Source organism: Colias croceus, chromosome 11, assembly GCF_905220415.1.
Source record: "Colias croceus chromosome 11, ilColCroc2.1".
Classification (NCBI taxonomy): domain Eukaryota; kingdom Metazoa; phylum Arthropoda; class Insecta; order Lepidoptera; family Pieridae; genus Colias; species Colias croceus.
The window spans coordinates 6,333,993-6,361,310 of record NC_059547.1 but is presented as its reverse complement, the minus strand read 5'-3'; the positions used below and the strand labels follow the sequence as shown (position 1 = coordinate 6,361,310).

The 27,318-nt window shown below is 31.5% G+C and overlaps 1 protein-coding gene across 2 annotated transcripts; it reads right to left on the bottom strand.

The window, feature by feature from the left end:
- Positions 1-3,242: 3,242 nt before the first annotated feature.
- Positions 3,243-24,985, bottom strand: LOC123695772. 2 transcript variants are annotated; one of them, XM_045641695.1, is made up of 5 exons: positions 24,765-24,985; positions 14,198-14,331; positions 10,998-11,100; positions 8,004-8,119; positions 3,243-7,307 (listed from the first exon to the last, which is right to left on the bottom strand). In XM_045641695.1, exons 2-5 carry the CDS (start codon positions 14,250-14,252, stop codon positions 7,186-7,188), a joined length of 396 nt encoding a protein of 131 aa, XP_045497651.1. In that variant the 5' UTR covers positions 14,253-14,331; positions 24,765-24,985; the 3' UTR covers positions 3,243-7,185. The 2 variants fall into 2 exon arrangements, with proteins under 2 accessions (XP_045497651.1, XP_045497652.1); XM_045641696.1 differs by having other exon boundaries at positions 8,004-8,101.
- Between the last annotated feature and the right edge of the window lie 2,333 nt (positions 24,986-27,318).

Genomic DNA, 27,318 nt, shown 5'->3' with positions numbered 1-27,318 from the left:
ACTTTTAATCGAAATAGCTAAAAATTAACAAAATCAGTTCTCATGAAGATTATCGTCGTTTATTTAAACGAATATTGAACAAACTACATCAAATTATATTCATCATTGAAGACTTAGTGCAAAAGTTATTGTATACAGCATAAGGTTAAACAATTATCTGCTTTAAAATTAATCAAATATTCCATTATTTTAATTAAAAAATATGTCATGACAGCTATCTTAATTTCTACCGAAAAGTATAAAAATTAAGGAATTTAATAAATAAGCGTCCTTGACACAATAACCTTTGGCTCGATAACGAAGGCACAGGTACTTTATGATACTCGTACTTTATTACTAAATTTTTGCAATATTCTGTAGAAACTTCTTAATGCTCAAAAATAATTTATTACATGTATTTATGTATCTCAAGATTAGGTTACTTTATTATCTTCTCTTTACCTTTACTTTAATTTGAATTAATATATAATAGTAAGTTAATATAATTAGTGTAAATTTAATTGTTACTGTGTTTAGAAGCAACAGCATAAAGTGAAGGTTACTTTTTCTACATTTATTATAACGACGTCTACGCAATTGCGTAGCAGCGTAGCACTTAAATGTTGCCTTTAACATTTCTATACAGATTTTAACTGTTCATTATTTCAATTGTATTAATTAATTTAGCTCGACAATTAGATCTTTCTGTTTCAATGCTTTCAAATTTTCGCAGTTCGACAAATTGACTGCGAATTTCAACGTTTTAAGTTTTAATATAACAAAATCTGTTTACATTTTCAAGTGCACATTAATTAACAATGAAAAATATTGTATTGTAAGTACTTATGTTCGGCTTGTATTTCATACAATTTAACATTAAATAATAAATATAGTATTATGATTCATTAAATTAATGTCACCGCTATATAACTGAATGAAGATGAATATGAGATTTTTAATATATAATAATATTTGATTCATCATGGTTATGTACAGTTTTCTCAATTGCCTGCCGTAGCTGCAAAGCTCAAGACGATAGTAAGTATCAAGGGTCGTCTCTTTGAACTATAGAAAATCATGTCGCAGTATAAATCATGATAAACCATTTTTTATGGCACGATTAATATTTATTACAAAGCAGAGCATGTTCTGTTACCTGTGTGTATTCGCAGTTATATTCTGTGTTATTCTCAATTGCCCTTGTTGACTTAAATAAATAAATTGTTAATTGAGAAAGCATTTCTGTGTCACCCATAACTGTAGAGCGCATCACGGCCTATTTTTCCATTCAAGCAGTCTATGTTCAGAAAGTCCCGCTTTCATTCAAGATTTCTTTTATTTAGTATAATATTGAGCTTCAGATATAGCTCGGTAAAGCGGTTTCAATCTAGTCATGTTTTTTGCATTTGCGGAGAAGCTCAAAAGCTGCTCCTGGTCTGTAAGAAAAGTTAAAGATTTAGGTTTTTTAAAAAGAGTTTTTACTGCAAGTCTTATTAAGGCTTTAAAATGTTCGTTTACTTTTAATCGAAATAGCTAAAAATTAACAAAATCAGTTCTCATGAAGATTATCGTCGTTTATTTAAACGAATATTGAACAAACTACATCAAATTATATTCATCATTGAAGACTTAGTGCAAAAGTTATTGTATACAGCATAAGGTTAAACAATTATCTGCTTTAAAATTAATCAAATATTCCATTATTTTAATTAAAAAATATGTCATGACAGCTATCTTAATTTCTACCGAAAAGTATAAAAATTAAGGAATTTAATAAATAAGCGTCCTTGACACAATAACCTTTGGCTCGATAACGAAGGCACAGGTACTTTATGATACTCGTACTTTATTACTAAATTTTTGCAATATTCTGTAGAAACTTCTTAATGCTCAAAAATAATTTATTACATGTATTTATGTATCTCAAGATTAGGTTACTTTATTATCTTCTCTTTACCTTTACTTTAATTTGAATTAATATATAATAGTAAGTTAATATAATTAGTGTAAATTTAATTGTTACTGTGTTTAGAAGCAACAGCATAAAGTGAAGGTTACTTTTTCTAAATTTATTATAACGACGTCTACGCAATTGCGTAGCAGCGTAGCACTTAAACGTAGACTTGTAGTAATTCATTGAACAACACCTTTTTCATAAAAAAAAGTCAGCACTGTCTATTACAACTCATATTCTTATTAAAATATAATACCTTATATATAGAACGCTTCATATTTATGTAACAAAGAATTATGTTTTTAACGACTTTGTTTCAAACTGCGGTTAATAAGTTAAAATAAGTTAAAAATCTTAATACAATTGCCATGAAAGAGTATTATTAATAGTCTTGTTTCTTTATTAATCTCATTTTATGTTACAAAATGTTCCATGTAAACTTTGCGAATATTGTGTCGCTTTTATAAAAGTGATTCTGCACCTCGAGTCTCGACCTCCCTATGGGACTCCTACAGACTGGTTAAATGCCAACGCGCAGTTCATTACTTTCAATGATGTCTTTAGTGTACGGGGAATTATTAGCCTGGCAAGAACTACTTTATAATGTAGGCGTTATTAATGTTAAAGTACAGGAATTTCATTTCATTACTTTAATCACGTATATTAATTTTGTTCTAAAATTTTGACGCTTATGGTAGGTATATTTATCACTTTTACGTATTTTAAATATCGAAGATATAAAAAGGAATAAAGTAAAACAACAAGAACCTGTATATGGTTTTAATTTATTTTTAAATTAATCCTTGGAATAAACATTGGCTAACTAAATTAGAAAAGTAATTTCTGTGGGCTGCTGCCAATATATCGGAGATTATCTGGATAAACTTACTTTTTATAAACTCACATTGTTGTACTAAATTGGGTATGCCTTATTAAAAATGCAACACGGGTGTCGACACAATCTTTTAACAATGTGCATTTTTTAAGAAAACAGAATTGAGATTTGAATAAAAAATTTAAGGAATAAATAATGGAGAGGGAATAAAAGGAGAGAAAGAATAGTAGGCATTTACACAGTTGGTATTGGCTTGAGATTTTTTAGTATTTACTGACTCTACATGCACGAATTGTTATTCGACATTGTACTTCTTTGTTTTTTATTGCAATGCGCTCTACGCAAAATGCGGAAATAATATTTTTAATATGTAGAGCTATCGTCTAGGTCGGCTAATTGATTTTGTTTTTTTTAATAAGTAAATAAAATTAACGAGGAACTTATTTTAAGAAAAATAAAAATAAAATATTTTAAATGTAATACATTTATTACTTACTCGTGACAAATAATTACATTAAACATATAATTGCAATTGCTAAGTATATTGAGCTTACAGATTTCTCAATTCCTATATCGGCCAAGCGAATCGCCTTTCTAATAATACTGACTTCCAACTGTCGAGTCATCAGTAGACAATAAAACACACATCATACATATTTACAATAACCAAATAAAATTTTGACACACATTTTATCACAAATGTTTACACAATATCAGTAATTAATTCTAGACACAATAATGTTTATAGTAAAAATACTGTGCACTATATTATAACGTAAATAAGGTTGTGGTTTTCCCACATATTACCTCAAAGAATATTAACAGACACTTGACAGTATGTAAATGACTAAAATGTATTGAATTTTAGTTGACAGGTAGAACGTAGCGTATTGACGATGTTTGGCTTAAAGACATTGTAAACTACTGAACATGCCAATCGTAGGAAATATGAAGACCTGCAGTGCGTTGTGATTTAATACTTGGAAGTCCTCTAGCTAACGACTAATTTAAATCATTAAGGACTGGATATAGTCAACTATCGTTAAATATGCGGATAGTCGAAGATGATTGATTTCAAATTTACAAAAAAATTAAAAAAATATTTATACATACGTAGGTTTACAGGCACATGTTTAATCGTTTTAACACTGATTGCAGAACCCTAATCTGCAGGTCATTGTCTACAGTCTATAAAACTTATTCTAAGTTTCTTAAAAATGTTGACTATTCAGTCGGTTCTCTTACAAACTATTGCAAATATTCTATTACGATCGTGACACAACTCGACATGAAATGTATATTATGTAGTTTAACTAGCCTATATACAAGTGTGAATACTACCTTCTATCTGATAAGAAGATAATTTAGAATCTCTCTTTATTTTTTAACAAGTAATGGGATGATTTGCGAATCTACGTTATTTTACACAACTTTTGTGCATTCGGTCGCTCATAATATCAACTCTTGAACAAAACACATCGAAATTTAAATTAATTATAGTAGGCGTTATATTATGAATAATAATAATCAGTGTCTAATTAGTTCCATACATTATAACTGTACTTAAACATTAGCGTGTCGAAATTCTTGTGTAGAAGAAAGGTATAGGTAATATAATAAATGGTTATTTATTGTTACGAGTTTTGCGGAAATGTTAATTAATGTGAAACTGTAACTGATTGTTGATATTTTTTCTTTAAGATCCATTTTAATATAATATATATGTAAATGTAGAGTTTGTTTGAATACGCTTAAAAATCCAATATTTATTTCTGCGTTGATCAAATAAAGAAACGATATACAACAGACTACAAATGTTGTTTCTATCTAATTTTTATTCATTTCACATTCATTTAACTATGATAATTTCCCATAGATAAGCGGGCAGGTATACAACTTATTTCTTCCAAAAATGTTACGAATATTTACTCAGTAATACAAGAGATACGATATTGTTTCTAGTACTATCAAATCTTGAGATAAATAATAATTATATATAATATATACTTTCAATCGTACAAAATGTGTATACTTTAAAACGTAGATATATTGTACACTGGCCCTCTTATCGAGTGAAATGATTTGGGTACCGTGGGTCGACCCACTTGATCATAAACAAAAGCGATCAACTCGGTCGCCCACGCCGTATCACATCCTCTGTAGGACCAATACTTTTTGTATTTTAAAACAACACAAAAGCTAAATCCTTACAAGGGTCAATTTTTGCAGTACAACTGCAGTATATATAAATGTACAATATACATTGTACGGTAATTAGTGTGAAAAAGTGAATTGTTCTAAAATATGTAATACAATGCCATCCTATTTTTAATAATTAATGAAATAAAACTAGTCTACTACATGCATCTATTGATTATTTTATGCGTCAAAGTGTGATAAAAAAGAGCCCCCTTTCTAATACTTTTTCTTTTCCCGTATAAACATGAATAATTAACCCTCCATCGCATCAACTGAATGAAAGTGTCAATGTCCTTATCTCTATAAAGTTTGTAAAAGTTTGGCACACATAAAATTATTGGCACTTTTTAATGCTGTGAAAATAAACATGTATAAAATTGCGTAGGTGCGTCACTATAGTATCAATATCAAAGCGGTTCTCGTTTAAACCTATTTAAAATGTCGACTTCGAATTTTATCGTCCATTTGTTTACACGTTGGTACATACCTATATTGGTGTTTTCCATCCAGTAGTAAAAATATTTGCTGTTATTCTCTCCCGAAACATTGAATAAAAGTTGAGCGCCAAAAATCGAGACAAATGACAATTATTTTATTCGAAGCATAAGTTTAAAACAGGGCTGACTTCTAAATGGATGGTAGGTAATTCTTAATTATAACATACTACAAAAAATATTGGATTGACCTTATTTTATTTGATTATTATTATATTTTATTACCATTATCTATTGCTGCACTAAATTATTGTTCTACTATTTTTGAACGTATTATGTATTATATTCACATTTATATGATTAGCAATTTTTAGCAATTTGGAATACTTTAATAATGTTATTTAATAAATGCAGTACAAATATTTAGAAAAATTATGCTATTTCAAATGCTCCATGCTCAAGTCGAGTGCGCTTAAGTTACAAACTGCGGGTTTCTTTCAACGAGGTATTGTGTACAATAACATGTTGTGTTCTTTAACAATGTATGCAAACCATCGCTAAGTGGAATTATAAGTATTGTGTCTTTTGTTAAGGAAACGTTGCTGTCTTTAAAATGATATGACATCTCAAGAAAAAAAGAGCAGAAAATTGATAGGGTTAGGCTAATAAACTCAGCGTTTAGACTAACAAAGCAGAGTATTTTGGTTTTGTAAATGACATCACAAATCAGTATATACTTAATATAAATAGGTCTTACGTAGGTATCTTCAAAAATCATCAAAATTTTACAGTGAATCTTAAATTGATCATTTTCCTTTAAATGTGTCGTTGTTTATAAATGTTGTAACTCTAAAATTCAAATTTTTAGTATAACCAATTGACGTTTTTTTTTGAAGACTGGTCCTAGCACTTTCCTCTATAATTATATCGTGGATTATCATACATAAAGATGGACAAAACATACAAAACAAGGAGGACATAACATTAACACAAAGGGTTATTTTAAAATCTATTGTAAATTACGTCCCTCTCAAAGTCTATAGAACGGTAAAGGCACGGTTATGATGTGTATGGCACTTATTATACGGGATTAATAATTACGACAAAAAGATGGAAGATTATCTAAAGGGTTCAAAACACGCTCTATACTACACATTAAATAGAGGAAAGCGTTACAAGGCACATACTTTTAGAAACAACAGTAAAGTGGTACATGAAAAAACGCATTTGCACCACTTATGTGTAGTAATAAAATCAGAGCGACCGCTAGAAGCGTGACCTACGACGAGATAGACACAATGAGATCCTCAGAGTTAAGTTAGAATACCGCAACCTCGTATAGAATTGCATTTAACATACATCGTTTCACATAGTCACAAAATGTAGTAATATTAACGAAGCTCTTAGTTCACCAAAATGGGTTACGCACTATATAAAATTCCAATCGAATTAAATTCGCACAACACTCCATTTAAAATTGTTCCGTTTCAATAGTCACACACTCCGCCGTTAGCGAAAGGGATGTGGTTCCCGTTAGCTTTCTCGTGTACCCGACAGGAGTGGACCTCCCGTCAGAAAGGTGGCGGCTGTCGTCTGTCACACGGGAGATGAAGGCAAGCGCCGCTGCACAGGTGGCGTGCAGCGTGGAAGAAAGCCGGGGCACGCGCCGGCGGCGGCGCGCGGCGTGGCAGCACTGGGGACAGCGAGCCCGCGCCCGAGGGACTCTCCCTGTCGGCCGCGGAGGGCGGGCGCTACACGTGCGTGCACGCGCCCGCCGCGACGGGTCACCCGCCCGCCAAGATGTCCTCTGGCTCGGGCGACCAGCAGTTGTCCGACAGCCAGCACCCCACCACCACCGTCACCACGCCGATCAGCAGGGCCAGCACGATGTATACTTCCGCGTTTCCTGCCCGATGTCAGATAAATACATATTTATTTAAATATTTGATATCAAGTAGCATAGACTAGTAATGTGAATAGACGAAAGTCTATTTTATATTTGATGTGAATTCTATGCATAAAAATTTTCATTTAAAGCTGTTTCATTTACAAATCTGTAAGGATAATAGAAGCTTTGAATCAAAACGTAAAAATAAAAGTACCTACGCAATAAAAAAAATAGTTTCAGTTAAAAACGGTTGAAGTAGAGATTATACTATCAAAGTTTTATGTAAAGGTAGATGTCGTTTTTCTCATGAGATGACATTCATTTTCAACTATTTATATTTAAATAAAGAAGTCACTACGGTTGCATTATAATTATACTTTCTCTTGTCATAAAATATAATTGCAGTTCCAGCACAATTATACGTGTATTATTTTTAACGGAAACAAGGTTGTTCTCATATAAACTGTTTTGTTAAGTTTATGTACATTCTAGATATTATAATGATAATGCAGAATAATAATAAATCAAATATTATTAATTTCAGCCGAATTAGTTTTATCGAGTTTATACCTTAATTCAAAATTTATAATTATATAGTGTACAAGTTTTGTAAAAAGACAGTGTAATAATTCAAAGAAAACCCAGACAATTTCCCCATGCTGAAGTGATTTGAGCAATATAAAACACACTATTTCCATAATATGGAAATTTTACCAAGTTGTTTCCGAATGCCCAATGGCTGTCTGCTTCGCCACAATGAATTGATGAGAGTGGGGTCGCCACGAGTGCGCCAGTCTCGATAGCCCCGACCTCTGGAATACTGACTGAATCTGCACGAAAACACGTTAATAGTATAATATACACACTTCATGAAACCGACTTCAAATTACGGTGACATGCTCTTATTGAGGAGTAGTTCTATCGTTATTCAACTGTATGTTCAATGTTCATATTTAATCAATATTTTATAAAGTTATCTTATTAATTTTACTTTAGAACTTTCTCCTACTTGAAATCGGTTTAAATGCCCATAAATTATGTTATGAAAAAGAAAAAACACCGATAATGCCGTCAGTGATATATTTAACTATCATCTGCATTGTAAGTGGCAGGAGAGACTGATATCGTCACCCCATAATGAGGCAATAAATCGCTGAAGGCTCTGGAGCAAAGCCAAAATATTTAAGGCCGAAGCTAGCAGACCTTTGGCATCGGTCGTAATACAAACAATAGCTGAAAAGCGAAATTGAATTGTTAGCATTCCATCATCTGGATATTCCAGTACTAGCGGATCGTGCAGGATACTTACACCTACTCTCATACGGAGAGCTATCTATCTTAACGTGATTCATGCGAATGCAATTTAACTACTGTGAAGAGAACTAAGGCCAGTTCTTTATGATCCAATAATGTTTCATACAAAGGATACATCAAACAACTTTTAAAAATATAGCATTCACAAAGGAGTCATATATTTTTTGTTAGATTGTAATACTGAAAGTGTCACTAAATTTAGTTTCAACAATTCAATTTCGCACGTTTATAATTTTACATTAACCTAACAAATATATTCTCGTATTCATTCAAACAATAGCAAACCGAGTGTTAATATTTTATGACTTTCAAGTGATATACAATGTAACACTAATTACATAACTGCCAATTTTTGAGTATTGAACAGGAAAAAATATTATTTCAATGGCAAAATACCTACCTACATACTCATAACATATTATCTACCAGAGACGTGCAAATTATGTCGTCCTCATGCAGTTCTGCTACCTGCCTACACATAATCATCGATTACATTCGATGATTAACATTAAATAGCACTTTAATATGAAAGTAATTACAAAACGTTACAGTGTTTACGTTTCTAAATAATAAGTTACTTACATTATCTCGTCGGGGCCGTTTTGTTGCAGTTGTCAACATTAAATACATAACATGACTCACACAGATTCAACGACAACAATAGATACTATAGCACAACAATTAGTTATTACATTTTAGCTGAAAGGTGTTGTGTACCATATTTTAGGTCACCATAGTGACATGGTTAACTCTGTGAACTCAAAAGAGGTTCGGAAATTAATTTAGATAAGAAATTTAAGTAAAATTCTACGAATTTTATTTCTATTCACTTAATTAATTCATTTAAGTATTTATTTTATCAGGTTCAATTTTAATCTACTGGGATTATGTTGAAGTATGCGTTCAATTATTATGTTAGTTTTAATGGACATAGCACATGAATAAGGAAATATTTTATCTTTTTATTTCATAACATAACAAGACGTTTGAATATTTATTTTATTATATTTTATCAAACTTTACATCATCTATTTTATATGAAACAGGTAACGTAACAATTTCGGTCATTACTCTAAAATGTGTTTCTATATGAAATAACTTTTACAGCCGTTTCAATTTAATTGGATAGTGCAGATCGATACACTTGTCTACATAAGTAACGAGGACTAGAACGAATAGATGGGAGTGCTATCATGTTAGAGTGCTTCGGCAACAAATCACTGTTTGACTAGATCATATTCGAATCTAGCACGAATACCAATCTATCACTAATCTACATCTTCATTTCGAATGTAATGTAATACCTTTACGGGTTCACGTTCATCAAATATGTACCTATTGTATTAATGCATTTTTACATAAATACAGTAAGGTATTATGCACGTATACGAGAGTACAAGATTTTCAATACGATCTTCGTAAGGTATGCAATATAGCGGACAATAAAATTATTTGGAGACGTTTTATTGTGGGTTCTAGTTGACCCCTATAAAGATCCGATACAAAGCCTTTGTGGACGGAGTTACAATGTGTATAGAGACAAGTGACCTTCATGCATTGACAATATGGAGTGCGGTGTACAGGTAACAAAGACTTTTATAGGTTATAGTCAATCGCCACTTGAAATATCTTAAAAATTCTAATCTTGAGACTCTGAAATTATAATGAAGGGCTGTTTAAATAACAAATGGGAGATGGGAGAAGACGTAAAGGTGTTTGGAACTGATTAATTGATGATTGCGCTGCTTTTCGATGGACTAGCATTCCGCTAGTGGCTTTGCATGAGTGCACGTTACAATATACTTAGCGCTACATCTGCATTTTTTATTTGATATAAAAGGTAGCCTTAGATATTGTAACAATCTTTATATCTGAATGGATTATTTTTATTTAAGCTGTACCTTTATCGGAAAATTAAATCTTGCAAAGTAATTCTTAATTTAGTGTATAATGAAAAAAGTTATCAAAGCAGTCTATGTATAATCTGAATATTATATAATACATTTTTGGTGAATATTCCGAATACATCGAAGAAAATATAACACTAACAGCTATATAGGTAACTATTAATACTGAACACCGAAGGAAAAGTAATGAGGCTAATAATGTAATACCCACTACCGAAGATCTATTTGGATACCTATATTTTTATTGTTATGCTTATAATTAGGAGTCAAAATGTATGCTATTAACTCGTGTGTGTAATTTAATATGATTTCGTTCCCAATCATTTTGTTCTAGAACTGCGCTGAAACCTAGCTCTTATTTCTAGTAACTTGTCGAAAATTAATGTTCTACAGTAGAATTCACTTATTCATGTGCTAATAGAAATCGCATTCTCCAACAGTTGGATTGAAATGGTTAGGTAGTTTAGGTGAAAACAATGGTTCGTACTTGCGGACGCCGCCGACGCCGGCGGGCGGTGCGGTCGAGTGAGAGACCCCGGGCAACTGCGCACCGCCCTGCACGCTGCCTTGAGGCGCGCACACACACCACCCTGTGGTTACGTAGTAAACATCACTGATTATACATTTGCTTTACCGACGTTACCCACCGACCACCCACACTCTTTGCAAAGTTACTCTTATATATTATCCAAGGTAACATTAAACCTGATCAAAACACGAAATAGTAAGGTGATCATGTCGATGTAGCCTCGTGCAATAAATGTACCTAAGTACAAATACAATGAGAAAACTAAGGGTGTATTTCAATCAAACGAACATAGAGCTAGAGCTAGAGAAAGAGCATTCTTTCGTGATCTTTTAGTAAAAACTTTATCTTTAGTAAATACGAAAACTCGTATTCAGAGTCAATCAGTATTAGAACATTGCATAGAATCTTTTGAACAACCTAAGAATGCTCTACGTCTGTTTACACTAAAAGAATTTGACATACGTGGGGTTAGAATGAGCATTCGTTCGTTTGATGTAAATGCACCTTAAATTGCGCGTACGGTACGATTTTTCAACGTTACCGTGCAGTTAAATTGATATAAAAAAAATTCTATGAACATTTGATCTACTTATACTTATTATTTCCCCATTAAATTGTTAGTGAAATATAATAATAATGCATGCAAATAAATCACTACAATGATTATATTTTTCAGATTTTAACCATTTTAATGGAAAATGAGAGCAAAATACTAAATAAAGTCAATCTTCAATCAATAAAATCGTAATCGTAATTTATCAAATAATTAAACAATGCCCTATAATTAAAAATAAACTATGATGAACAATGTACGAGAAATCCGATACCTCAAGTCCGTTAACAGTAAACTTAGATTGAATATTAACTGAGCCCTATTCAACATCGTAATACTCGATACGCTCTCAGGCGGATTTTTAAATTAACAATTCGTGGCAATTAAGACTTCCCCTACAGAACAATACAAAAGAAAGAAAGTAGATGTTGCATGTTCCAATAGGGCTTTATGCTTCCGAGTTTCATCATGATAAATTAATTACTGCCGTGGTAATATCCTGAATTTATAAGCCGCAGTTTGTTCGTTAATTTGAGCTTACTATTGTCAACTCTTCCAATTCAATTCTATGCTTGAAATTATATGCATTGTTTTCATTTTCACACTGGGTTTACTGTTTGGTTTTTGATCGTAATAATTATCTCTATTATGAATATTAAAAGTACTCATTCGATATTTTTTTAAGATATACATATTATGTATGTTAACACAAAAAATAAGTACCTAATTGTCAATTAGTTTTGTACATAAACAACAGCCCTCTAGAAATACGATTATTTCAGTTTCAGTGAAGTGAAGGCGGTTTATTCTAGATATTAAAATTATATTACAATTATCAAAAAAAACAATTCTTAATAAATTAAATTCTTTGTCTGAAGCATGTATAGAAATTTTGGTGAAATAATCTAAACTGACAAAATGATAATGTGGAATCTTTTAATTCTCTACGTAAAAACATTCATACTCATGTATAGAAAGACAATACATTTCATACACTAAAAAATGTGTGCTTATTTTAGGCAATGAAAGCATAGCAGATATTTAAATGGATTTTAGCTTAGTTTCAGAGATTGTCTGAGCATTCATTCGTGTGGAATATTTCATTTAATATACGAACAACGGGTTTTCAAGCAAACTGTTGTTTGATATTCAGTATCGGGGAACAAAAAATAAGCTGAATTGAATAATTCAATACCAAATTTATCTCCATGTGTTTTAATTCGACGACGACGCGGTTGGCGCAGTGGTAAAGTAACTGCCTACTGAGCCGACGGTCCCGGGTTCGATCCCCGGTCAGGGCAAATATTTGTGTGATGAACTCAATTATTTGTTCTTGGGTCTGGGTGTTATTATCTATATATGTATTTATTAAATATTATATTTATCGTCGCCTAGTACCCACAACACAAGCCTTAATTGAGCTTACTGTGGGACTAGGTCGATTTGTGTAATAATGTCCTATAATATTTATTTATTATATTTATTTATTTATTTAATTCAATTAATTTTTTAAATATACAGGAACTACCTTTTTTTGATAAAAAAACATATTCATAATTCAACCTACTTAGATTGAATGAATATTGCTTGGAAGAAGACCTAATGAAGAAAGTTATTAAAAAAATAAATAATTTTTTCTTCGTTCTAAAAATTTTAACGAACCCGACTTCAATATTTCTTTTATAAACATTTTCATCTAGCCCGGGACGCGTTCATGCGGACTGATGTGAATTGATTCGCACGCGGCGTTTTAAAGCATTTGTAAAGTACTAGTATTGAAATAAAAATTATTCAGATTATTACCTTCAATTTTGTAAGGAATTTCAAAATAAATTGTTGATTTGACGCATTTTTATCCACAGCAAATAATCAATTTGATATTTCTTAACAAAAAAAAAACACAATGTGTGCCGAGAACACATGTCAGAAATGAAACTCCTATGGCAAGATTGAAAAAATCGAGGATTTTTTTAAGCCTGTTCTACCTTTACTAGTCGTTTCAACCACCTCCCCTCACTCATTCATTTTTTTATGAAATTAATGTTGAAAGGAGATAGGATTTCATAGGAAGCTTAATAAAAAAAATATACTTAAATTGCAGCTTTTTTATTTATCCATTTTTTCGTTCTGTTAATTATTTTCAGTTCTTTGAAATGAATCTGATTATTTATTGTTGAATAAAGCGTCTGCGTATAAACAATCACAAAATAACTTGAAATTTATATACACACTCGAAACCTCAGCCTAATTGGTATTGACACAGCCAGAGCTGGTGTATCGCTTCTCTCACTAACCACTAAGAATACAGTGATCTCTAAATAGTGTACCTATACGTATCTACAGATGAAAAACATGTACCCGTACAATATACATACATCTAACCAATCTATGTAGTCGGAAGTTTAAAAGTAGTTTTCTTACTAGTTAGTAAATCATAAGCTTTAGAGAGTCCCATTCAGCTTGAAGGACGATAAATAACTCAACTTCAGCAACTACTCTCTCGGTAGGTACTTGCGTCGTGTGCGTCACTTCCAACAAGCTGCTATTATTTTCAAGCTCGTGCAAGACCGAGTTAAACTTATTTTTATAGTTGAAGCGTCCTTACCAGCGAGTGCTGTGAGAGTGGCCAACGCAAGGAGGGCGGAGCGGCTGAATGCCATGTCATCAGGGCATGCCGCTCGGTGCGCGCTGCGTCATCGCCGGCACATGCCTTCACACCTGCTTGCTTATTCACGCGACCTGCATGGAGTAAAATGATAATGTATGCCATTAGCGTATTTGAGATTTTCTGCCACAGTAACAACGCTACCTGAAATTTATGGAGTAAAATAATATCTGTTGAAAAATATATTATGTATACGTGCTGTTCTAGCATAGTAAGCTTAGGTATCGTACCATTATCAAAAATATAGAGACTTCAAATTATTCCAAAAAATATTTCAATTTATTTTGTTTATTATATTTCATATAACGCAGTTTCTGTTTCATTGAGTAATAATTATTTTAAATGAAAATGGTGCATAAATTTTATCTGACTATTCAAATGCGCTTGTAATGCAAAGTGGCCTGAACGAACTTTTGAGTTTTAATTTGAAAAAAATTTAACGAGTTTTCAAAAATGGAGCGGATTATAGAAATGAAATACAATTTTATTTCATGCATTTTGTTAATTGCGTAATGTCCCAGTGTCAGCTGCCAGCATCATCTATATTTAATTGTAGAAAGAAATTAAAAGCTTTATTGCGTTATGTATTTGCTACATATAGTACAGCTACTTTTAAAAGCTCTAACAAAAACAATTATTCGGTATACACAACGAAACAAAACATGAGTTCCAGCCCTGTTCACATACCGCTCTTAACCGAAAACCGTAAAGGGAAGTGTAACAGGTGGTACATATTTGATGATTTTAGCTGAGCCTTCGTTTATTTGTTCGCCTGTGTAAAAGATGTGGGCTGTCGCTACAAGAGAGGAAGCACTCGCTCGCTGCCACGACACGGACGCGGGATTTGTATCAAATATCTATAATGTCCGACAATAATAACGTTTTACAATTTTGTCTATTTCTATTGATAAGTTATTAAAATAAAGATTTTTAGTGGTAATTGACAATTGTATTGTAATTGTAATTCTAGTTTAGTAAAATAAAACACAAAATAATATTTGAAGGTACAGCTGGCTTGTAATTACGAATAAGTAAAAGTACATAAAGCCTATTTATATTTTCCATAGAAGAAAGAAATTTGTTTATTAGTATTTATGTGTAAACAATATTCATGAAAATAATTATTTTCAACTTAGTTTTGCAATATATGGGTAGATACATTGGAAACAATCAATGCCGTTTGCTTGCAGCTATGGGCAGAGTACGCAGGCGTAATTTCAGTGATCCTCACATCCTAGCTAGTAGTCTTTGGAAAAACTTATTTGATGCACCTAAATGTATATCGCAGGTATATAAGAGTTCTAATATTATATCAATTGATGCTCATGTTAAGAAAATTTTCGTTCCTTTTGTATACAATGTGATTTTAATTTTAGGTAGACGATATTATAGGATGACCCCGGTTGAACTTTATATAACCGGTCAGATTCTTTGAACCTTTTGGTGCATTTTCACTTTTAAGTAATAGCTTATTGCTCTCACATCAATTTATAGCTAAATAAAAATGATAGCAATAATTGATGGAAGGTATTTATGTTATAATATAGCTTATCATTGATTTATTAATTAAATATATTTCGTCCACAGATAAATATTAAAATGTTATAGAATTTGTAATGTAGAGCTAAAGTTGAAGTTCAAGTAGGTAATTCACATTATTATTATTTCTATAAATTTAATATAAAAGTGTTTCTTATAAGACCTTCAATCTATCTACAGCTTGCAAATTCCTTTTAGAAATCCCAGATGAATGGGATATCGTGACGACCGCGGCGACGCGTCGACTAGAGATAAGCCGAGACAGCCGTTTATCAACATTTACATAATGACAACTACCTATAGTGTGATTGTAGAACGAGTCGTTATTGTTTCCGAAGAAATAAGAACAAAACGTGCGATAAAATCCGCGTCATTATGATGAATGAGGGGAGCCAGTTCGCGAAGCAACAATAGTTGTCACGCGTTTGTGACCTCATAACCATTCTCCTCAATTTATGACATGTACTTACTCTCAAGAGGTAACTCTTTATATTATATATGCGCGATCTATCTAGATTTTTAGATGTTGCTCTTTTGCCTAAAATATGAAATTCATTTTTTATTAATATGTAGCTTTGGCAAGTTACCAACATAGAGAGGCAAATTATCGACAGAATATAATAAATTGCATTTTGTCAAGTCATACTAAATATAGTGATATTTTTATGATATTTTGTGTGTTAGATTTATATACCAAAAAGAGAAAACAATTTCTGAGGTTGGTCGGTCAGACTCTGATCACAATTAATACAATTTTAAAATAAATATACTTATTACATATTATTTTATTTTCTTATTAGATTGGATAGTACATATGATGAAGGTACCTATAGTGGTATAGGTATCTGTAGTTCACAGCTTTAGATTAGTATAGAAATATATTAAGAATATAAGGTACATATCTAAAAGCTGTTGCTATACATAAATCTAACATTAAACATGTAAACATAACTATTACCATTGGGAGGATATGGCAGGAAGCCATAAATTATTAAGAATGAAATATAGCCTAACCCATAATATTATCTTGCCATTGACCGCTTTGGTCTAGTAACTGGTGTAGTAGTAGAACCTACACCATTATCTGTATAAATAATGATATAAATTATTTAATTAGCTCGTACAGCATCATTCAAAATTAGATTTACGATAAAAAATATACTTACTGAAGATTCTACACCCTACACTTATATTCAAATTACTAAGCCCAAACAGAAAACATTTCTGTTTATACTTCACTCGACTTTAGAGACAGGATTCCATTACTCAGAGTTCCGACTATGGTACAGTCTAATATTTGAATTGCGCATTTCCAACAAAATTCGATCGATATCTGTTTTTAGAGGCTGGACTGGTTCCCACGCGGTACAAAATACAAAGAGTAATAAAATTAAAGTATGATTTATATCGTTCTCCAGAGTAGGTTGTTGTCATAGTTGAAAACTTTCGCGTAGGTAAGTTTAATTTATTGCATGAATATTCGCGTGTTTTTCTCTTTATTTTCCTATTTATAGCTGAACGTTTAATTCATAACTCGTATATTAAACATATCATAGGTACTTAAACATCTTTATTGGGAATGGAAAATAAAAAATACAATAGACAGTTAAGTAAATTTTTTCCGACGGTTTTTTTATAATGAAGTCTGGCGCGATGCCATGGCGCTTGACTGAACTTTGCTCATTCTTACGCCAAAGGAATTCTTTTCGAAATTCTGTACACAAAACGCTTGTTTTGTGTACAGAATGAAACCGTTAATAAAATTGTTGTCGTGAAAGGTATGTAGGTAAGACCTACACGATGAAAAAATTACTGAGTTAACAATGTTCTATTGATTGAGTAGAGAGTTTTAATTAAATCAATTTTTTGTTATGACTGAAAAGAAATTTTTATTTTTGCTATACCTAGTTAGTAATACTTAATAATATATTCATTTGTTTTGTACTTGCTATTAAACTAATCATAGAAAAATAAATAAAGCGAAAATTTCCTTCTAATATTCTTGACTTACGTAGATTCATACTCAAACGATTTCACAAAAATAAATCACAAGATTGCTTCGAATTACCATATCCGATTCCGCTATTTTAAGTACTCCGACAACTGGAGGTATTTGCGGAGCGGAAATAAATGACGTCATTCAATTATTCTCCCCATATTTACGTGACAATTAATTTATATTATTAACTGCGAGGCAAACTCGCTTCAAGCCGTATTTATATCATGTTTTTAAATTTATTTTATAATGAGCCTTTACACGATTTGTCGCTTCTGTGGTTTTGTACAATGTAAATAAAAAAAAATTAAAAGATAGGCTTATAAATACTTAGAAATACAGATAACAACAGGAAATGCATACAAACAGTGTGAAAATGAGCTTTTACTAAATCAGGCGACATCATTTTGCTTTTGAATATGCTGTAAAATATTATACTTAGAACAGATTTTTTTTTCTTTTGAAATATTACCGAAAAGCCGATGCAAGAGAAGATATATAGAGTTCGAGAAGTGTGCCTGATTTAGTAAAAGCTCATTATCACACTGTTTGTATGCATTTCCTGAGAACATTTACTATGGTAATGTTTATTTTTTTTTACACCATATGAAAGTAGAGATTCCAATAAATAAAAGGCTCTCCAAGTTTTTGAAAAAAGCTGATATTTTGACGGGTGACTTTTCGATTGAAAATTAGGTTGTTTTTTTGGTATTAATTCAAAATAAGGCGAAAAAATAAATATATTCAATCAAAAAAATTACAGTGTAAGTATTTGGGACATAATAAAGTAAGTTTCCACCAAATTTCGTAGAAAAAAACTTTGAAGTAGATAAAAATAAAAAACCAACAAGTTGGTTTTTTGAATTTTTCACCTGAATTTTGAGGTTATGTGAAAAAATTGTCAATACAAACGTTGTAGATCCTTTTATTATCTACAACTTTGCCATTGAACTTTTTTCCGTAGGACTTGTAGTTTTGTCGGAAATCGAGAGAAACCATTTATTTCTCTTAAAAGCTCCCCCCTCCCACTTCCCGAACTCGGATTGACCGTAATTTATTTTTCCTTTTATTTTCATCATATTTCCCTCCTTTTCTAATGTTTCATTCGACTGCGATTTTTTGCACTTTTTATTATTTTTAAAGGGTGTGCTACCCCAGTGTACACTGCTAATTTAAATTGTAACCCATACTCCCTCAATCTGTTTTACTCTTAAAATGTAGGTATTCCCAAATGTGAGATATTTTCGCTTCATATTTTAAAATAGGACGGGTCAGAATTTTCACGATTGTCAACTCAATCCCACATCATTATAAATTCTCAGTGTAAATGATAATATTTAAAAAAAATCCGGAAACAATTGATTTCATAATATCTACATCGCCTTGGGAATATAATATGCTCAATCGAAATAGATCAATCCAAACTTATGGTTAATTAAGTATCAATGGTATGCACATAATATTCTAGCATATTATGAGTCGGTATCTACGAATTATAAAAATACCATGTTAAATTGAAAACTGTCTACATTTTATCGAATCCTGAATAATATCTACATACATGTACCTAAATTTAATACGTTTTGCATAGTTCATTTTTCAGTTAAATAACTTTTGCAAGACACATAATTATAGATACATATAAAACAGTTATTTTATTTTACGAATTGTTATAGAAAATGAAAATTATATTCCCTGAAGTTTTGCTTGAGCTTTAATGAAATAATAGATTATATTAAGTCAAAGAAAGGGTTTTGAGAAGATACTAGACCGGAGAAGTTTGATAATTTTCATACGATATTCCAACACTGTATTAAACTTTTTTATATTAAAAAAGTTTGACGTGCATTTTTATAGAACCATCTAGTTAAGCGGCACACTTAGATGTATATTAGATGCATAAAGATTTCACAGTTAACGGTATGTCAAGGTCGTTATTAAAATATTAAAATAGAGAATAGAACTAAAACAATCTAGGCTAATTAGTCTAACATACCTACTTATTGCGTTGGTATATTACTTCAAATTTGGTATTGGCTGCGTTAGAAACAGTTTGCCTCAAGTTTACTTATAGATAATAAATATATTACCTACCTTAGTCAAGTATTATATTATAGCATTTGTAGAGTCATGTTTATTCCTCGTAATATAATTATTTAAGTAGAACCTCGATAAATTTAATTGTCTCGCCATTGAAACGCACTTGACCGATTTTCATTATAGACATAAAGGAGTTAGGTTCTCTACCACAATATAATAATTTTCATATAAAAGTGGAAAACATAATTGTAGATTATCGTTTAAAGCCTGAAAAATAAAATTGAACTGAAAATGTACATACAAAAAAAGTTCTTTAAGGTACGAACCATCAACCAAATGAATTTTCTGAGACATATGTGATGAATGAAATAGTGAAATACTCAGCAGTAGGTACAGTGTACAGTGCCTGTCTCGGTCTAGAAATATGCTTTTCTGTTATAACGCTTGTGACCCGGTAAGTGTTCCCTTTTCAGTACTGAATATACATGGTTTTATTACAAACTACGGCGCATTTATATTGTAACAAGAAAATCTATTTATTATTTACTTCCCGCCCTGCGGCTTTGATCCTGGATTACCTTGGTTTCTCGGGGGAATATAAAAACCTTTTCTAAGTAAATGTTTATGAAGTAAAGAGAATTTAATTACAAATTTAATGTGCCTTTCTTAAAACTTATATTAAAATTATAATTGTAACATAACTTTTTTATTTACGTATATACTTATATCATCTATTCAACTTCTTGTGTTTATTCTAAATTAATGAAACATTTTACTGGAAAGTACTGATAAAATAATCAACTATCAAGTGCCTGTCTATGCACGTATTACAAAAACTAAGTGTGCCAAATTTGTACGTCATGTTGGTAACTTAAAATAAGTACAAATATACTAGCATGCTGAACATCCGTGATGGGCAAATTGCCAATATAAGTAAATAATTTTTAAGTTCACAAAGCCTTTCCGTGGTCAAATAACTTTACAGCATACGTAAGTGAGCAGGAATGCAACGGGACAATTGCAGTCTCTTCTTACGTCTACATTTCTATCTGCATATTATCTTGTGTTCTCTTTAGTATTGGGAAAACTTTACAAACACTCAAAAAGATTTTCATCTAAACCGCTGCATGAAAAACCTTTAAACCCGCAATTTTAACAGTCTATCGAAATTTGATATGTTAGTATCAAGGTTAGTATATACGACATTTTGATATTATTGGTACTTAATCTAAATTATTATAGAATTATCCACTTTGAAGTTTCATGTCTACTTCGAAAGAGGATGCGTTTCACGTACATGTCACTGATCGATTTTTTATACTGGTAACCACAGAACAGTAATGTTCTTACTGTTCTGTGCTGGTAACAGTCAACAACCTCTTCTCTAACAAGAAATAATCCACAGAAATAATCGGTCTAAATTGAATAAGAAATCATAGTCATAAAAAGATGGAATTAATAATTAGTTTGGCGTATTACATTTTATGTCAATTATGATGAATTTCGTCATAAACCAACGATTTTGTATAATCCAAGGTATAATCACTTCCATTTGTCATATATCCCACTTGTAGAATGAACATTTTATTTCTATTCGTGTTTGCTCAACAAAATCGATATTCATTCATGAATTTTCTGGTCGTTTCCCAGGAATGAAAAACAAAAATGAATAGATATATTCATAGGTACATATTTCTCGATAAATACTATTCAATACCGCGCTGAACAAAAATGTTCCAGTTTTTACCTTGGTTACTTTAAAAAATATATAATACTGAAATTTAACAGTAGATAGCTTTATTTTATTCGAATAAAATGGTGAACCACATAGCAATTTAAATAAGAAATAAGAAAATAAAAATGTAATATTACTAGTTCATACCCTATTACACTAAAGTCTAAATTATTTCGGCAAAAATTATTGATATAGAATGCTTTATGTAACTGCACTTTAACTTTAGCCATCACACACAGGCTTTACTGCCGCCGCTCGCATTTGACTTTTTTTCACTTTATTATTGTTACAAGCGACGCTCAGACACGAAAAACACATTCAATATACGAACCAACAATAGATATTATTATGGTAGATAACATAAGATCTGTGATTTTTTTAATACGAATATCTACCTCTTAAGCTCTAAGCCTCTATCGACCTCTTAAGCAGAAAAACACTTATTGTACATACCTACTCAATAGTATATTTTTCAATTTTATAAAGTATATTTCAAATATTTTCACGTTTCATTTCAATACAGAACGAGTATGTTAATAACAACTTAATTTTATTGAAATGAATAATGCAAAGAGAAGTCTAATTAGACGTTAAGTCCTCATTAAACATAAAAATTCTATCGCGTTTTCAATAGATCTTGAGAACCCGCCATAAAAGTCGAAGCAAGCACTAAATGTAAAAGTTTTAAGGAATTTTATTTAAAATTGCTTTGAAGTCGACGCCGATTTCTAGCAGCTTTACAAGAATGTTGTGTATACATTTTTATAGTGAATTAAATATAGGAACCATTCGAGTCGTCCAAATATAAGAACATTGGGTTGACTGTTGAGAGACAGTCAGTACAAGTTATCCAAGTTCCCCGTTCCGAATAAAATGCACATGTTGCCAAATATATATTTGAACTACACTGTCTGGACACAGAATATTAGGTGCTAAGTGCTTGTTCGGACTTTTTCCACACATTGTTATATATTGCAATATTGCGCAATTCGACTCTAATTTTTAAGATTAAATTTCTAAGAGAACATTCCAAGCGTGCGATGAATCTGAATCTGATTGCCTTATGGCTTATGTGGTCAAACATCTAACACAACCTTACCCAAATCTTGCCATTACAAGTCCATAATACATATTATATGTGTTTCTTTTCTTCATAAATCAGGAAGTTATCATAATTTCGCTCTAAATTAACATTGACGTTTTCTTTATCTGATAAATAAGGCCAGTGTTTTGCTTAATACGTTAAAAGCAGGACTAAATATGTTATAGATAGTAAAATAATCGTATGGAGCCGTGAGTAATTGCAAGTATTACATAAAAGACTCAAGCGTAATCAGTAAGCGGAAATTAAATTTAAATAAACAGCGTAGCGGCGAGAGCTTGCTAACGAGCTCCTAATCATAAATTAAGACTTCATGTCTCTGAGTAACTAACGACGATGACAACAAGCTACAACTCATTCTCTCAGAGATGTCAAATACAAAAAGTAAGTAGAAGATTAATTTCAAATATAATATGGCCATAATATATCACAGGCTTCTACAGCTGCACTTTTATCTTAAAATGCTGTCATAAACTCCAACCCAGCCATACACATCTTAAGTACGACAATTAAGAACCTTTTTATATTGAATTTTAATAAAGTTTATAATATTATTAAATATATTGGTATAATAATGAATTTTTGAACATCGTTAAGATCACGATATTTATGTGATTCTGAATTAACGCCTTACAGATTTAAGTATTTAAAATATGAATCCACTAGCGTAGCAAAAAAATAAAAATACTGCTACGTATCATAGTTATCTTTATACTATGTACGTATAGTAGATATTATTATGTTATTATCTGTGCTGATACTAACAACCGTTAAAGCGTTTATAATTGAGTTACTCTATAAATCTAGCAACATGTCTGATTAAGGCATCGAATCGGAAAATCAGTTAAATTTGAACTTCGTATATTTGTATAATAATTTAGAGTTAGATATTAGAAACTTTTGTGCTGGACACATTATTTGCGGGTTTGTTCGCTAATCATGCTCTGTTGATCTTTGAAGGAGCGTAACATAAAACAAATATTTAATTAAGAGCACTCAGTCGCGCTCATGTATAGGTAAATAATAAGAAACATGAATTTATTTTTTGATAAATTACACTGATCAGTCTTAACTCAAGGATTATGTCAATTACGTATACATTACCGTACTTAACTGTAGAAAATTGTCCAAGTATTTCGATATTTTTATGACTACAGAAACTACACAATAGACCAGGGAAATTTAATAAATGAAGAACTGATTGATTATAAGAAAAATTCAAATATAATTTACCTCCTCTTAATAGATAACTAAAATATCTATCATGGTTCTGAAACATACTTACCGATTTATTTTGTTTGTTTACGGTAATTGTACTCTAAAGTATTGATTAATTAACCAATATAACGTGTAGCATTTGCGAGGGCAAACAGTCGTCTCAATTTCTCATTACTCCCTTGGAAGGCATTGGCGTCATGAATAACTTATTAATAGCACATATTTACATGACTTATGATATTCCAGTATGTAAATCATATTACTTGTATAAGAATGCTTTATATATAGTACCATACAATTGAAAAGTGGAATGAATATTATTGCTTTGTATTTGTTTTTTGTTTGTAGACTATTATACAGACATCATGAATCTTGATTGATTATTATTTTTATGACACTTGAATTAACATTCTGAGTTGAAACTATTTGACTAAACAGAAGGAAATTCACATTATCGATTAAACTAAAATATTTAATTTTTGCTTAAATTGAAATATGTAGGTAGGATTTATATTTTCATAAATATAGAAAAAAGTATTGAGTAATTATATTTAGTAGGTAAATTTTCAAGGAATTCAATTAGCGAGTAAAATAGGTAACTCCATTGTGTTATATTTTACAAAGTAGCTAATTTATGCACAAACAGTTGATACAAAGAACGCTACGGGAAAGTTTGCATAGCAGGAATGCGTTTGAAAAGATGCACGCCTTTATTCTGTTTCTATGTATTCATAACCAGACAGTTTCTCATTCCTCTTTTATAGCTCGTTAATAGCTTCTTTTATAAAGATTCACGCAGCTGTTACGTTGTGGTAATTTCCTTATTTTAAACATAAGCTATTCTTATTAGAGCGGACATGTTAAGTATGTTACTTACAATTTCAAATATATAAAGTCTCAATCCTCAATTCGTGGAACCAACATAAAATTGTGTACCGTTAACCACATTTCATCAACTTTTAATTTACACTTCTCTCAAAGAAATCAAGTTAGCACTGCAGAACGACGTGTTAAACAAACCCGATATTAAAGTTTCATGTTAGAACCGGGTGGATAAATTTGTCGGGCGAGACGAGCGGAGAGCGCAGGCGACGGGCGTCGGCGCCGGGCGCCACCTGTCGCTGGCGACGTGGCGCGGGCGGGCTGAAGGGGTTGCTTCGTCGGCAAAGGCTCGCGAGCAACTGAGGCCGGCCCGGGCACGTGGGCCGCTGGGCGCCGCGCCGACCGCCGCCCAGGTGCACCTGCACCCTCGCGCACCCCTCGTCCTGCGCCGATCCGCCAGCCGCCAGCCCGCTCTAGGAACGCTCTCCCGGCACGGCCGCCAACGCACTGACTGCGCTCGTCCTGCCTCGCTGCCTGCATCCTCGTGCATTAAACGAGTTGAGTATACGAACCATTAAAATTTTTAACAAACTTCTGATTACAGCTTTGCTAATGGATCTTTAGTGAAAAATGTTGAACGCGTTTATGCCCGCGGTATTAAAAATTGAATGCAATATCAAATTACAAATGGAGCAAATATTTACGCATTTTATATTTGTATTTCGTGAAAAAGATTCATAACAATTTTCAACAATACGTGATTGTAAGCCTTGCTATTTTTGTTTAAGTTCATTAAATTATAATCTTATATTCCACTTATTACTTACTACACAATGCTTTGATACATTGATTTTAAAAATAATTTATGAAACCATTGCTTTTTAACTTAAACATTCTAAAGTAAACTGTAATTAAAACGAAACAGAACAAAGCTTACTATCGTAGCAGTAGCGCTTCGTAGAGTCGTAGGATCGTAGCACCGTAGCCTGTAGCGTTTTGCACGTCAGTGGCCAAGAACAAAAGTGGAGAAAATTTGTGATAATTAAAAATTAAATACGAAAACGTAATAACAATAATACTTTGTTTGCCCAAACATAAGTTCTTTGAAAAAGCCTGAAATTGTATCTTAAAATATTTTCAAAATTACGCAAAGTTAATAAAAACATATAGAATATAGATCAAATTAATATATTATGTATTTGTTTCATAAAATTTTGATTAAAATTAAGTAGTAATAACTGTAGATCTATATAATAATATAATAGTAATATAATCTATTATATTTATAATTTTAATATGCTATGTTTTATTAATGTATTTTAGTTTAGATTTAGTATCAATTATTATAGGTATAACATGGTATGCATTAGTGTATGTACTATTTGGTTAGTAAATTAAAGAATATTATTCTAACACCATTTTATTACACATAGGCGTTACGAACGCCATTATCGACCGATTTCATTATTTTAATGAAATACGTAATTGTCTATATCCTCAATTTCAAAGTACACTCTTTAATAGCAAGCAAGTAAGGAGTAGAAAATTTATAGTTTTTTAAACTATAATTTATTTATCTTTTGCCTGAGGTGACCTGGAAAAGATGGCTGGCAAGCGATAAGGCCGCCTATTGTACCTTTGTTTATTTTTTCAAGTTTTTCCTTCATTTTCATTGTAAAGTGTAGTGCAGTGAAATAATTTAAATAAAAAAATAAATGTCACGAACGGAATTCTACCATGCATAGATAATTGCATTTAAATATCGTACATAGAAATACTTTACCTAAAAATATATCGCAGTGACCGGGTTTTTGTGGCGTCAATTTTATTTTAAATAAAAAGTTGTGAGATGAAATTTAAAATATCGCCTTGAATATTTGTTTGCAAGCTTAAACTTTGTAGTTTGTTTTCAATTGAATAAGCTTAAGAATAGCCCGGGGCCTATAGTCAATTCACCGGTTCCCGTCAACCAAGTTACACCTTAGTTTTGGAAGCATGCCAAATCTTTTAGCCATTTTCAATATAAATAGTAGCAGCGATCAGACGGTTCAATCACTTTTGAGTGTATTAAGCGAGAGGTAAAAATTTATCTTTGCACTAAAAATACCTTGGCACATCTTCCGAATAACACGCATCGGAGATTGTCAAGCGTGAATGCAGTGAAATATTATAAGTAGGTACGACGTTCTCTGTATATGATGTAACCACAGATGTAACGTACCAATATAAAATACAAAAATTTTCGTACATTTTTTACAAATACATGACGTATGTAGGTATACATTTACTAATGTTTAAATTAGTAATTTTTAATATTTTATATTTAAACTTAATGCAGCCAATCGGAAGCCAAAAAGAACATCATCCACTGGGTTAAAATGGACGTTATCATAAAACTTCAAATTGTGCTGACTTAACGGGAATGCAAATACTTATATCCAAGGTAATAGACAAAGTTCATTAATATTTCATATGAATTCAAAGTTTAGAAGTATGAACCAACGTTTCTGTTAGGTGTAAACCTAGCTATCTGTTTCTAAAAACAGGGGTCCATAAGTCACTTATAAAATGATCTCCCCTGGGCAAACAAATAATAATTTTTATTTTTA